The sequence below is a fragment of the Lagenorhynchus albirostris genome, chromosome 10 (genome assembly GCF_949774975.1).
Source record: "Lagenorhynchus albirostris chromosome 10, mLagAlb1.1, whole genome shotgun sequence".
NCBI lineage: Eukaryota > Metazoa > Chordata > Mammalia > Artiodactyla > Delphinidae > Lagenorhynchus > Lagenorhynchus albirostris.
Window position 1 is genome coordinate 19,714,413 of NC_083104.1, and position 15,019 is coordinate 19,729,431.

The window sequence follows — 15,019 nt, forward strand, 5'->3', positions numbered from 1 at the left end:
TGCATCACATCTGGGTGAGGGGCACTTTAAGTGTGGGTTCTACTTCCTGATGTAACTTGTTGATGAACCCCACCATATTTTAACGGTAATTCCCTCCTTGGTATAATTAATAGAAAATTTGTTTCTAAAAGTAAAAATTGGGTCAGAAATGGAGATTATTAAAACGTACAGTTGCAAAAGGCTGACCCTACAAACCCCATTTACGCAGCCGAGTTCCAAAATGCTGTTGAGTGCTTGATGACTCACTGTGGCTTCTTCCTCTGGCTGGTTCAGTGTAGGCAAGAGGTTAGCCGACTCGGGGAAATTAAAACAATGTTGTACATTATATTGTTACCAGCCATCGAAAGGCCTATTTTGTATGCAAGACAGCAATGCCGAGATATATGGAGAGCCCTAGGCTAAGTACAGAAGATAATTACATTTGGAATTTTACTGAGTTAAGTCATTTACAGCTTCAAATAGTTGCAGAGAAAAATCAGCCAACACACACTTAAACTTTTTGTTTTGACTTTCAGGATAGAAAGGATTTTTTTTTTTTAATTAGTTATCATCTTATATGACAAATCACATTTTATTTTTAGTCAGAACGTCTCAAAAGTTATTTTCTTTAAGTAGTTAATATTTTTCCATTCAGACTACAGATATGAACTTATTAGGACAGTGGGATATTTATACAGGCAAAGGGCGCATCGTAAAATCCCCAAATTCTTACATAAGCCTTTGGAAACATGTTTAAATTTAGCACGTTTGTTGGGAAGGAAAGAAGGAGTATATTTATCTCACCCCCAGAGTTCACTGGTGGTTGAAAAGCATAGGAAGCCCTTAAAGCATTGGGTTGAACAAAACAAACTCCATGGCTGTGGCTACCTGAATTTACATGTCTCAGTGGTGGTGTTTATAAAGTGATCCAAGTTCCTGCATTTATGTATCTAATTGATAAAATTAAATTTTTAATGATCAGCTAGAATAAACTGTTTACCAGAGGTAATGGTTCACCTAGGTTGGCGTTCCAGACTGCAAATCTGAGTGCGGGGCCACTGTTAACTACTCAGGAACTGACTATCTCTTTTATTCACTACTCCTCACCCTCCACAGGAAGCAGGTGGGAGAAGGAAAGGAGTTAGACGATCAGTAAGTCAGGTGGTTATCTTCTGGCAGCTTTAATGTTTGAGTTTTGGCGCATGTGGCCTGGGAGTGGTACAGACCGATATGATGACTCTTGGATTATTTGTGCATTTCACGTAGTCATAGATTTCCCTTCATCCTCCAGTCCTACATCAAACCCAAGGCTGGCTTTTCAACTTTTGATTGGAATCAAAGACGATCACCTGGCCAGAAGTTACTTTGTGGTAGTTAACCGGTGATGTTCCTTATAACGTTTCTGCCAGCGAGTTTGCTTTAATGGAGGAAGGCGGGGCTCATTCTGAAGAGTTCAGTGTCTTCCAAGCTTGAGAGCGTTGTTGCAACGAGGACACAGTGCTTGTCGAGAGCGGGGCTTGGAAAACTACAGACCCTGGGCCGAATCCCACGGGCTGAGAAAGGTCTTTACACTCTGAGTAGTTGGGGTAGGGGAGGTAAGAATCAAAGGAAGAATAAATTATATGAAGCTCGAGGTTCAGCATCCACGTATAAGGTTGTGTTGGCACACGGCCATGCCCATTGATTTACGTGTTATCCGTGACTGCTTGTGCTCTACAACAGAAAAGTTGAGTAATTCCAACAGCGTCTCGATGGTCTGCAAAGCTGAAAATATTTACTATCTGGCTGGCCCTTGCAGAAGAAGTTTCCCAAGCAATTCCTGATCTAGAGGAGCAGAAGAAAACAATTTGCATCACGTTATTAGCAACTTGTTCCCTTAGGTTCCTGGCTCCCTAAAGGTCGGCTCGCCCCTTCGTACTTCATCCTTCTTTGCCTCGGTATAGAAAACCAGTCTAGTCACCATATTGGTCGGTTTCCCCCAAGGGCAGCTTCACCTGCAGTTATTATACTTGCCGATATTGGGGGTCGCGGAGAGCTGGCTGAGGGATATTCATTCATCCGTCCATTTGTCTACTCATGCATTTAGCAAACATTACCCGGAGCCTGTAACATGGCAAGAGCCTTGTAGGAGCCACTAAGGAGTATGAGATGAGTGAAATGGATCGGGCTGCCCTCCTGGTTCTTATTCTCTAGAAAAAAAAAAGTAAGACTATAAATAAATAGCTCTCCAGTGGCACTGTTCATTCATTGGGCAGTGTTCGCTGACACTAATGCGTTCTTGGAAACATCAGAAGCGTGCTCCAAAGAGACTTTCAATGCTAGATAAGGGCCAAACCCAAACAGATTTTACCCATTAGATATTTAATCAGATGAAATGCACAAGAAAATGTCAGCAGTTTTCTGTGCCCGATGCCCTTAGCAAGGACCAGACGGAGACTCTTTGGGTGGCAGACCCGGTCTGTTTGGGAGAGTTTGGGGCAAAGTACAGTTATACTCACAGCCAGACCCATTTGAGGCTTCCTGTTTCTCTGATGTTTGTATTTCCATTTGCCATTTCATGCACCCGTGTCTGGAAGTGTACTTTTTAATTGACTTAACTAATCATCCTTGTGCCCAGAGAACCCGAGGTACTGGGGAAGCCAGGTCTGTGCAGCAGCTAGGCTACATGGAAAGGGTGTTCTTGCGTCTCCGCAGCCTTTCTGTCTTGTTTCCCGTTGGCATCACCCACCGTCACCTCTCGGTTCTCCCAACAGCAGACTGACATATGGGGCATGCCTTGTATGTGACTGAGCCAAAGGCTGCTTCTGTTTCCCTTGAAGAAGCCATTTCCCGGTCCAGGAAGTACCTGAACCTCCGAGTATCTCAGAGTCTGTTACACAATTACCATTTATTAACTCGAATGTGAAAACCGTTGGTGCCACTTTGCACTACAGGAAAGAGCAATCAGGGCCTGAGCGTATTCCCAAAGGGTGATCACTGGTAGAGCAAGATGAGACCACCACCCAGACTCTCTCTGCAGAGCAGTCCCGAGGCCTCTGGTGTTCACGTCTGGGAGAGAGGTCACACGTGCGCCCCCACTGTAAAAACAAACCCAGTAAGCTCAAATTGGATCTTACAGTAGAGATCAACAGAGGCTCGTTATGTCTACCCTGGAGAATCATTGTGAAAGGATTCCACTGGAGAATTCGGGAGGACAGAGTCAGTCCCAGACGTGACCAAAGCCAGGGAAAACCGCTGGAGTGCTGTCCCGTGTCTCTTGCCAGCCCCCAGATCTAAACCCCAGACACCTCAACTCTGACCCCAAACAGGAGGCCCTTGCGTTTCTTACCGACAGTCAGACCTCCCTAAAGAATTTTATGCAATTTTTTAAAAATCAGCATCGTTCCCCTTGGAGAATAGTGTGGTTGGCCATGTTTCCCTTTATGGTGCTCTGTGTACAACACTGCACTCGAACCAAAAGGAAGGAAAAGCCTTTAAGATTCTCGTGGCAGAGTTCAAGCGACCAGGCAGAAATCAAGATGATGGGTTATGGAGTCTGGCTTAGACCTATCTGTGCAGCACTGGGAGTGAGATGCATCTGTCTTGTTTTTATTTTTGTTGGAAGGTATCAAAATATATAATGCACGTCTTCTTAGCAGTGGACTCCTTATGTAGAGCTTGTTGACAGAGAAAGGTTGGTTAATTCAGTTCTCATGTTCCACCCTGTTACTGGTCTCACTGAGAGAGAAGGCCGGGGAGTGGGGGGCGACGGTGGTCAAAAAGACATCTTAGTGGGCATTTGAAGCCCTTTGGAATGTTTCTAACTGCATTTCATTATTACAGAGGCAGTTGTAATTTTTTGACATTTGTCAATGGACGGGATGGGGATTAACCCCAACCCTTACCAGCAAGCCGAGAAGTGACGTGAGATTCTGCACTGTGCACGTAGGCACCTAGCATGAAGACAGACGGACGCCATAGAAATCATTTGGGTCGAGGGCAGGGAATGTCCTTTTTGAGGTCAGGGGATGTATTCTAAGATTCCACCTGTTAGGTGTTCTCTGTTGACAAGAGTCACCTTCTGGACGATAGGCAGTCAATGGAAATGAGTTAGAAGCGGAGGGGAAATCCCCGCCGTCGGCGTGCACGCTCTCACGTGGGTCATGAGCGTAAGGCTCCCTCCCCACAGGACGGAGGGGCAGAGACACAGGGCGTGGGGATGTATTGAGAGTCAGGGTCGCCCCCCCCCACCCCCCCAGTGCCATGGCCAGCCTCGTAAGGAAGCACCTGAAGCTTCCGTGAGAGTTGAGCACCTGCTGTCCCCCAGATTTAAACCCATATTCATCCAGTTATTTGGGTTCACTCAGCCATCGAGCTGGGGATAAGGTATGTCGGTGGCTGGGTCAGAATTCCGTTTTGGAAAAAGGGAAAAGCATCCGGTCTAACAGACAACAAGCGAAAACAGTCTTCTGATGGACTTGCCTGTCTTGGAAAGCTGAGACGTTCGTGGTATAGATACAGTTCTCTGGCCGTGTTTATTCTTTTTAATCTGTTGCGTGACCGTGTGACCTTGCTCAGTCCTCAGCTCAACCTCTCTGGTGTATGAAGATGGACTTTGAAGGAAAGAAGAGAGGAGCCTGGGGGGTTCGGCCTGCGTATCATGTCCAGGGCGCAGCATGTGTCGGGGGACACGCCTCAGGACAGCCTCCCCACAAGCCCTCAGCCTCGAGACCCTTTAAAGTGAACACTGAAAGCAGCCAAGGGGAGAAGCAGCCACCCAGCCCATGGGGATGAACTGCTTGGCCCCAGGCAAGGAGTGCGGGTGGAGGGGTGCAGACCTTCTATGCGTGAGTCATGTGACTCCATTCAGTCGCTGTTCATCAAGCACCTAGTGTGTTCCAAGCCCTGGATCTAGATAAGTAAGGCAGCTTCTTCCTTCCTGTAATGTGGAGGTGTCAGGGAAAAGAGCTCCTGGCAAGGACATTCCAGCCCAAAGGAGCCTCTTGAGAATATGCCTAGGTTGTAGTGGAGGGAGAAGGAAAGTGGAAGACTATTGTGTTCTTTTTAAAATTCAACTCTCTGTTCAACAGGATGGGATGGTGACCAGCCATCGCAGTTTGCTTACCTGGGACTCAGGGATTCCTGGGACTCGGGGTTTTCGGTTTTCCGAACCAGGAGAGTCCTGGGCAAACTGGGATGAGTTGGTTACCCTCCCAATCCACTGGGATCCGTCGACTGTAGAAGAGATCTGTGGATTGCCCATATTCTGCTTGTAACTGTTTCCTAAAGGAGCTCGGAAACCATTTGAAGGGATATTTATCGAGCTCCTACTGTATCGCCAAGGCATGTCCTAGTGCATTTACCCTTAATTTCACTGAATCCTCACAACCCCTCTGTGAGTAGATTCTACCCTATTTCCTCCATCCCGAGAGTCATGTTTCAAAGGGCGAATCTCACCTTTGGAAATCAGTATGTGTCTCATACATGATTAACATGAGCATGTTTAATGTAGTATTTCTTCTTGCTCTCTGAGAAGGTGTTACGAAACGGATGGTGATCTTAACAATGACGGTCCTCTGAGAGTCAGAGAAGTAACTGGTGCCCTCCCAGCTTCCAAAAGAGGAAACTGAGGTATAGACGATCTGATTAACTTGTCCAAAGCTAATGGCAGGTGATGGGCCGGCCCTGGGATTGTAGCCCAGCCTTTGTAACCCATCTTCCTTCGCTTGCCCAGTGCTGCTCTATGGCTTTTTACACAAGGGTGGTCATGGCCCTGTTAGGGAGGGACACATTTTCCTCTCCCCGTCTGGGCTCTTCTGGCTGGCCTCACAGTTCAGTTGACACGAAGACAGAGTAACAGGAGAAAATCAAACAAAAGTGTAGCAGCATGTATACACGGGAGTGACCCAGGGAAAAACGGAGTCACTTAGCAAAATGGCCAGAACCCTCACCATAAATACCATCTTCAGCTAAAGACAAAAGAGAGTGTTGGGGGTAGGGGTTTGGGCCTTCAGAGGGGAGGAAGGCACCTCACAGGGCAATGGAAAAGTAAATGTTTGGTAAATAAATGTTTGTGGGACCACGCGGAGACAGTGGGACACAGAGTGGACTCTGATCTCTGGGCCCTGCCGAGTTTCTCACCCCCTACCTCCTAGCCCATATTCTTTGCAGATCCTGCTGGTGATGGCTCTGTTCCGACAGGTCCTCTGAATTCTTTTAGGCAGTTGCGGGGAAGGTCAAAGTGTCTGAGTCTTTTGGGCCTTGAGTCTTTTCAGCTCGAAATAATCCGCATGCCAGAGAGACATTTTGGGGTGGCCAGTTTTTGCTCTGCTATACCCCATGAGGTTCTCTGCACACACCCAGGCCTTACAGACTGAGGGTTTTGAAGCTTGGCCGGTGAGGCCACGCTGTCCTCTGCCTCGAGGAGCTTTCTCCCCAGCAGTCCGTGGCAGCGGGGCCAGGCCTGGAGCTCAGCGGCACCGGGCTCATTCTGAAGTTTTCCAAATCCATCTACCCCAGGGACTGTAAGCTCTAAGAAAATGTCAGCGGAAAGAAAAGTGCACAAGTTGCAAATAGCAGAGGGAGAGACAGTAAGCCTAACACAAATCAGTGACTCTGGGGACTTCACCTGTGACGCCTCTACCGTCAGCGGGGCTGTTTGTAATCACCTCAACTTCCTGGACTTTCGCAAGTATATTATCTGTCACGGGTCCCCCTTTGGACCTTTCTGACCCCACTCAAAGCAGTTCTCAGGACAGTTCCTCACAGCGGTGGCCTCCTAGAGCCTCGTGACTCTCTCTGAATAAGCTCAGCGGTGCTGGGGAAAGGGAAGTCCTAATAGCATCGTAGCTTCATGTTGCCACTGCCCCGTGCCAGGGGCCGAGAGACGCAGGGTCTCTGCGTGTCTCACTTCCACATCCCCCCTTGGAAGACCAAGACGCTGCTTTTTCATAGTCTAAAATCCTGCTTTACTCCAGGAGCATTAGAATTCCTAGACTATGACAGAGTATCAGTGTGCGTCTGCTTGAAATGTCAAGAGAGTCTTTAATAATAACATGTGAGGAATGTTAAGATGGTGACAGAATACAGTACAAGTCGGGAAGTTCTTCGATTGGGGTGAAATGAGCCGTAGGTTGCCTACCCCCTGAGAGCTGGAGTTGGCCTTCAAGACCGAGCTGCGAAGGCCTGCGAATGACCACAGTTAGAGACAGTGGCTGGAAAATAGCTATTTGGTAAATACTCAGTTTGGTTAGAAGAGTTTCATTTCTCCTCCTTCCAGTTGCCGCTTTTTTTTTCTTTTTTTTTTTGGCTTGTTTTTCTCCTTTGGATCGTACGCCCGTAAGAGACCCCAGGTGACAAGATCCATTCTTCCTCCGTCAGTTGTGTTGGGGCCGTCACTGTATGCAAACCTGCTGAGGAAGTCTAGACCGCCCCCCTATAAGGCACGCTCAGTCCATGGAAGAGAGTGGTGTCTTCCCAACGTACCTTGTTAGACTTGGACCCTTGGGGTCTTTCTTAGAAGCACCTATTCCCTCGTCTGTCCCCTGGAGGACTGGGCTCAGCAAGATTAGGTCAGATCCCCGTGAATCTGGGGATCACCACTGCACTGACCCGGACTCGCCGCCTCATGACCTGGGTAACACTGCACATTCCACCCTGCCCCCACTGCCCGCGGTTCTGCCTACGGAGGGCAGCATGGAGGCAGGGAGAGAGGCAGAGATCTGGGTTCCCAGGCAGTGTCCCAGGTGATGTCTGGGATCACAGCGGTGTAGGAAGGTCAGACCAAGCATCCTGTCACCAGGATTCTAGCCTTAGCGTTGCGCCTTCCCAGCTCCATGACCTCGGGTTAAGTTCTCCCCCGTGAGCCTCAGCTTCCCCAGCTGTAAAACACGACACGAGGACCAGAAGACTTGACCTAGCCACAGCCGTCTGGGCTTCTGTGAAATCGAATGAGTGGCCGGGCCCCTTCTTCTCTCCATCCTCAGTAATTCCAGCATTTTTTCCCACATCCCAAATCCTTCGCTTATTTCAAGACTTCTTTTCTCACAAGTGAGAACCGCCACATTGGGCTTAAAATGAGTAGTCCTCCTGACAGTGTAGAGAATGATTGTGTTCAGTGAACCCCAAACCATGTTCCCTTTTCTCTGCTGAAAGGATGAACGTAATCTCCCTTAGTTTTTATCTTTGAAGGTGGCGCACGGGGCCCCTAGCCTTCGGCAGTTATCAGCAAGTCTGGAGCGAGACCCCCGTTACGGTCTTGCCCAGTGTGGACTATCTAAAGCCTAACTTGAGGCCATGGGTAATAGAAAAGGGGATGACCTATATCAGCCGAGGGGAGAAAAAGCGTTTGCTCAGGACGAGGGACAGATAACAGTGAGAAGCAAGGAAGTAAATCCATGAGAAATGGGCCTGTCTTTCCCGCGCTTCTGGTTCCCTTCTTTAAAACATCAAAATTCTCCCCCCCAGTTAGCCCAGCTGCAAACTCCACCGAACGAACCCCTGTTATGTTGATCCAGATTCCTAACATATACTCAGCCAGTAGGAGTCGATAGACTTGACTGATTTAACTTTCCTATTAAAAAAAAAAAAAAACGAGAGAGAAGGAATTAGGTTTTTTTGAGCATTCTCGAAGCACTAGGTTCTATGCTAAGCTTGTTATGTGCAAGAATTTATTTAATCCTCAAAACAACTCTTGGAAGTTCAGAGATTATTATTCCATATTTAGAAGGAGAAACAAAATACTTGAAAAGGTTACATAATGTGCTCAGAGTCGCAGAGCCCGGATTCAAATCCATCGAAGTCTGCTTGTTGGGTCCACGTCCTTTTTAGCCCATTTTTGACTCTGCTGTCATTCTGCAGAACGGGGCACAAGCGTGCTAATGTAAACAAACACTGCACAAGCAGCTCCCCTTAACGTGTGTCCTGTTGTCATTCCTTTTATGCTGGGTGGTACTCCTGTACCCACCGGGAAAGCTTTGAGAGGGTAATTCTCTCTTGATATCACAACATAAAAAGACGGGTAAATTTGTCAGCTGCATTTTTAGTTGACCTTCGGACTGAATTTCCCATCTTCCTTTTCTTTGCTTGTCATGGGATTCAGTAGAGGGAACGCTGGAATATATTTGCTAATATTAAATGTTTGTATTCCCATATTATAATAATGAAGGGATGCCATGAAAATCGATGGGGATGGTGAGCTCATGGAATGATGGCATAAAAAGTGCTAAAGAATCTGCAGGCTTTTCGAAGCACCAGTGAGTATTGTAAATGCAAGACAGGCACTTGAGACAGAGGAGCTGGTTTCACTAGGTGTGAATTTTTAGCCGTTTTGCATTAAAAAAAACCCCAAAGGTGAGTTTGGCGGATTTTTTCCTTCAGTTGTTACAACAGTTTGTGGTAGAGTTAGAGCTGTTATTGATGATAAAAATCCAAAACCCTTCCAAGAATATATAGGACATGCTAGTTTACACTCATATAAACAGCAACAAAAACTTGGATTTTTGCCTCTTCCTGTAACCTTGCCCACCTTTCCACAGTAAAGCAGAACTAGGATGGTAGGCTTGAGGTTGAGGCAAAATAAGGAACCTGGATAATTCTCAACATGGACGATGAATTCTAAGTAATATTCACACGGGAAAATAAGAACAGATTCCCTACGGCAGTAGGCCACCAGGGTTATGGAGGTGGCTGGGTATACAAATTCTAGGTATGTGTTTGCCACGTGGTATTACCACCTTTGATCAGTAAAAGGTCAGCCTGGTAGACATCTGGAAGGAAGAGAGAGGTGATGGTTTCTTTTGGTGCTGGGAATTTGGACTTCCCTCTACTTGGTCTCTGTAATTGCTCCATCAACAGTGTTCACCCCCAAATTAAGTCACGATTAATATTCATCAGACTCTTCAGTAAATATCACCTCCCACCCTTTAATTTGTAACGTTCAGTACAACAGACCACCTCTTGTTTTTTGTTTGTTTGTTTTGGTGTTTGCGGTACGCGGGCCTCTCACTGCCGCGGCCTCTCCCGTTGCGGAGCACAGGCTCCGGAAGCGCAGGCTCAGCGGCCATGGCTCACGGGCCCAGCCGCTCCGCGGCACGTGGGATCTTCCCGGACCGGGGCACGAACCCATGTCCCCTGCATCGGCAGGCGGACTCTCAACCACTTTGCCACCAGGGAAGCCCACTTCTTGTTTTTAAAAAGAACGACATATATGCCTCCATTCCTTCTGCTCCACAGTAATTTTAAAACAAAACATGTTTCTTAATCTAAGAATGTTTTAGTTGTAACGTCGAAAAACTTAGGACACTTACATAAAAAAACAAATAACTAGAAAAATGCCATTGCTAACATTTTAATTGTTCTAACTGAGCCACTTGGAAAACTAAATTCCTTTAGCATTATGTGTTCAGAGCATCTTTTAGTTTGGCTGTTCAATAACTGACTAAAGAACAGAGGGTGAATAACATGAAGTGGCTCCTAATATGGTATCATTTTCATTTCCTGTTTGTTGAAAGATAAATGCTAACACTAGAAGGCTTTTTTCTTTCTTTCTTTCTTTCTTTCTTTCTTCTTAATTTATTCCTCCCTGAACCACAAGGGAATAAAAAGAAAAAAAAAATCAAATGTGATATGGCTTGAGACTGAGTCATCCAGTTAGGATAAGCCCAAAGCTTTTTCTTTCTTGTTTTTGTACCCTTTCCCTTTTCTCTGCCTTGCCCCAATTCCTGAAACATACCCCTCCCTTAAAACACACTTTGCTTTAAAAATGTGAGTCTTACTTGATTGGGGGGGGGGGGCAGATAACTTTAGACTTAAAAAATTAATTGTTATTTAAAAGATTTAATGTTAATTATGTGACATTGATGGAATGCGTCTCTCCAACTTTAAGGCATTATTTTGGACAAATAGTCTTTAAAAGTACTGAATGAAGATTTTTTTTTCTATCTCTCCCTCTCCGTCTTCCTCCTCTCCTCCCTCCCTTCCTTCCTCCCCCCCCCCCCTTTCTCTCTCTGGTATTAATCTCTTCTACATTTCCCCAAAATTCTACAGCTGTTCTCTTAATATCTGTACCTTTGGGGGATACATTTCCCACTTCTTTTACAGACATAATTGTCATATGTCCCCTATGCTCAACGATCTTGAACTATCAAAGATACCATTGTGTATGAAAGAGTCCACGGCAAGCATAAAGAAGGCAGCATGTAATAAGTAGTGTCTGAGTGCCTACTGCATACATCCAATTAGAAACTCATGTGCCTTCAGAAGATAACGTTTGATAGAATGAGGAGACTTGAAGTTTTGGTACGATGAGACTAGCACATAGTAGGTACTCACATACTGAGTCCGTGACATGAGTAAGCTTTTTCTGCATTCACTCGAAAATGGGGGCTCTCGGCCTGCCTTGCCAAAGTCGCTGGCCAGTACTGTCTTCACCTGTGCCTGCCTGTGAAGAAAGATGGAGTTAATTTTGCGTAAGTGTATCTGTGTGCCTAGGAGTTTCTCCACAACCCCAACGGATGCATTTACGAGTTTTTAGCTCCCTAGCTTATTCTCCTTTGGCTTCCTCCTGAATCAGGTTGGTGAACAGGCGTGATTCACGGTTTCGTCTCGTAGCTGTCTGTGTTCCGCGGGACTCCTTGGTGCCAGCAGGTCTAGGGCTTCCCAGTTACAGGCTCGTGCATCTTGTGTGGAGAAACCGCACACTAACACCTCTAGTAACTCGGAGTCTGGCAGTGGTCGTATAGATTTCAAAACGATTCAGCAGTGATGCACATTTTGTCGTGTGCCAGGGGGCCATAGTGTAATTTGGAATGTGTATCATTTGGGATGTTAAAGGAGTGCTGCATCTGCATTCAAAGAAATAACAAAGCGTCTTCTCCCTACCAGCTTGCAAAAGACAAAGAGCGCCTGCAAGCCATGATGACCCACCTGCACGTGAAGTCTACGGAACCCAAAACTGCCCCTCAGCCCGTAAGTACTGAATGACGCCCGTGGGGAACCCTACAGTGTTGCTTCTCCGCTTCCCCACCCCAAGGACGGAGGATCGCCTAGTCTGGCAGCTTTGAGTAGTGAAAGACTTAAGCTCCATCTGGCTCTGATTACCTTTTCTGAAGAGGGCAGTGTGCTGGGCATTTAGGGAGACAGACATGGGATGATTCAGGCACGGTCGTTAGCCACGAGGCCCCACCATCAGCTCTTCTTTGGGACAGATGATTGATGCTACACCAAGGTACTAAAACATATTACGAGAGCTCACTAGAAGGGAAAAAACAAAACAGAACAGAAAGCAATCTTTCTGATTTCTCAATGGTGGAAACACAGAGAGAACACAGCCACACCAGGAAAGCAGAGGAAAAAGGCATGTCAGCATGGTTTAGCCAAGAGGCAGTGGGTGTGAGAAAAGGAGTGAGGGATAGTCCAGTCCAGTCTAACTGCAAGAAAGGAAAGAAAGAGGAAACACACTGTCGGAATAGTCAGAGGCTATAATTACGGAGAACATCTAACGGTCACTAAAGAGTTTGAAGCGAAAATTACTCCTTCGCGGTGAGGAGACCCAACATGGTACCCTGAAATTACATTTCGCTTTTAGCAATCTCTTACTTCTTGCCTTGTTCCCTTTTATTTGACGTTCAAGAGTGTCACCAAGCACAGACAGTTAATATCAAAGTGGAAGTGTGGTAGCTGAACCCCGAATCCTGTCTTAGGCCTCATTACTTGTTGCAAATTGATCGCTTTCACAGTTGTGTTTCTTGTACACTTACAGTTCTCAAAATCTAGTAGCTTCAACTGATTATTCACAATGGAGAGAGTGCTTTGCTTCTTGATTTTTAAGATTTGTAAAATTTAAGGGTACACTGCCTTTATTTGATTTTGCTTGGAGTCACTGTGTGAAAATTAATTGAGCGTTGACAATCTATAGTTAGTACCAGCAATTTTAATCAATATGCAGTGATGCGGCGTAATGGCAAAGTATTGGTTTATCTGTTTTGACTGATTTTTTCCTATAAATAAAGCAAACATACACCCATACATGTATGATTTATGGTGATAGAAATAAAACGGAGTCAGACTATTAACCCAGCAAATATGGTAGCCTGCCAAGATGCAGTTGGCAGACAAAATTAATGTCTGAAACAGAACACATTACTGAGATATAGGACATAAAATCATTAAACACTTTGCACATCCATTTTTACTAGGGAAGAGCCCTTGGTTTCCATGTATTTTGCAGTAAACGGCTGTAGGACCCAATGTGTAGGCTACCCAAGAGAAAGGGGGGCAGGAGGAGGCCATTCAGTATCGTGGAGTCAGTAGTCAGCTGTGCTCTCGGTGCTATTCCTGTCAACCCCTTCTTTTAAGGAGGGTCCTGGGTAATACTATGAACCCAGGTGAGCAAATTGGTAAGATCCTGGCATGACTCCACTGAGTTCTCCAGCGGGTATAGGGAGCTTGAAACTCTCTGGAAGTCTTCAGATGGTTGTCGTTGGTTAGGGAAATGGTTTTCCCCAGGTTGAAGGGTTTGCATCTCTAAACCTAGCAACAAGGGAGAGAATGCGATTATCTCCTCCTTCCTCCGTGGATTAAAACCAATGATATGAGGTTAGATATTAACTATGAGAACTAGAATAATGTTTGGACTCCGCCCTCTAGGAATATACTCATTTGGGATCATGAGGCTCCTTGGGAGGAGGAGGGATAAAAGCAGAAAAGGAATTGCAAAACCCCACGGGGCACTCAGCGAGCGATGGCGCTGGATGCCGGCAGGGAGCGCCATATACATAGGCCTCCATAGGCCACAAAAGGGACCCTTGGGAATCTCCATGAGGACCCGTGTTAGGCAGCCAATAAACAGGAAAGTGCGGTCCTGGGGGAAATGCACAGGGCAGGAAGGTTTGTCTTGATTAGTATTTAAAAAAATGTTTTACATGCTAGAAAATTATAACTTCGAAGGGGGACCTCCTACTAAATGTATTTTTAACTGCTCTGTTGAAAATTCTCTACCACTAGTCAACATTATCTCTTAGTAGCTCAGCACAGTATTTCTTTATTAAAAGAAATAGGCACGAATATTTTTGACTGAAAAATTAATAGCTTTTGAATTCATACGCAGCAGGTTTTCTTTTGCAAAGAAGTCCAATATCGCTGCACAGCACTTCTATAACCATTTATTTGGAGTCCAAGTCAAACCTTTGACAGTTAGAGCCGTGCTACAAGCCAATATAAAGAACTCCAAGATGTAAACCAACAATAGGCCGTCTGTGTGAGGTTTGCCATTGTCAAATACATAGATTGTTTGGATTAGTTTATGTAAATGGACTGTTGTATTACCCTTTGGAAAAAAAAAAAAAAAGATCACATTTGTGTATGAAAAGTGGTTCCCTTCACAGGCAGCATTATAAATTCCTTATCCTGTAACTTACATGTAAGAAGTAAAAATTGGTGCCTGACAAGCAGATATTGTGTGACACTCTGTTGCCAGAGAGAACCTGCCTTCTTTTCATTCATTGGAAAATAGAAAATTTTATTATAGATACCATCTTATAAATCGGGAATTATTAAAATATGTATAGGTGAGGCATTGGGAAATTAATTATAAAAGGTAGACGTGTAGTGTTTTGCATACATTTTTACTTCTTTGCCCAAAAAAAGGGGAGGGGTGGACAGACGTAGAGCAAACCCTTGATGCTTTCAACTTTAGGGATACAGAGTTATCTGATGATCGGTTCTAAGGTGCAGAAGACTCCCTTTTGCTTGTAATTGATTTATTCCACCTGAAATAGTAGAACGCACGGTGTATGTTCAGATGCCTATCGTTCTAGACTCTCTGATTTGAAGGAAGCAGTCCCTGGGATTCAGATCTAACCTTAGCTGGGGACTCTCACGTTAGAGTCTTGCCAGGAAGTTTGTGGAGTGTTTTTTTTTTTTTTTTTCTTTTTTCCATTTCTGTTTAAAAAGGAACTCGGTGTTTATTTTAAAATCCTTAGTCACTAAGTGATAGAATGCTTTGCTGTAAACGTTGCTTTTCACTAAATGCCATTTGGGTGGTAAGTGTCATTTGCTGTGT

General features: G+C 45.4%; 1 protein-coding gene across 6 annotated transcripts in view; it reads left to right on the forward strand.

The window, feature by feature from the left end:
* Positions 1-15,019, forward strand: part of FOXP1 (forkhead box P1) — a 597,798-nt gene that overhangs the window by 553,223 nt on the left and 29,556 nt on the right. For all 6 annotated transcript variants that reach the window (XM_060161351.1, XM_060161347.1, XM_060161349.1 and 3 more), the window contains one exon: positions 11,842-11,925. In XM_060161351.1, coding sequence (XP_060017334.1) covers positions 11,842-11,925 — 84 coding nt within the window. The remainder of the gene's footprint in view (positions 1-11,841; positions 11,926-15,019) is intronic.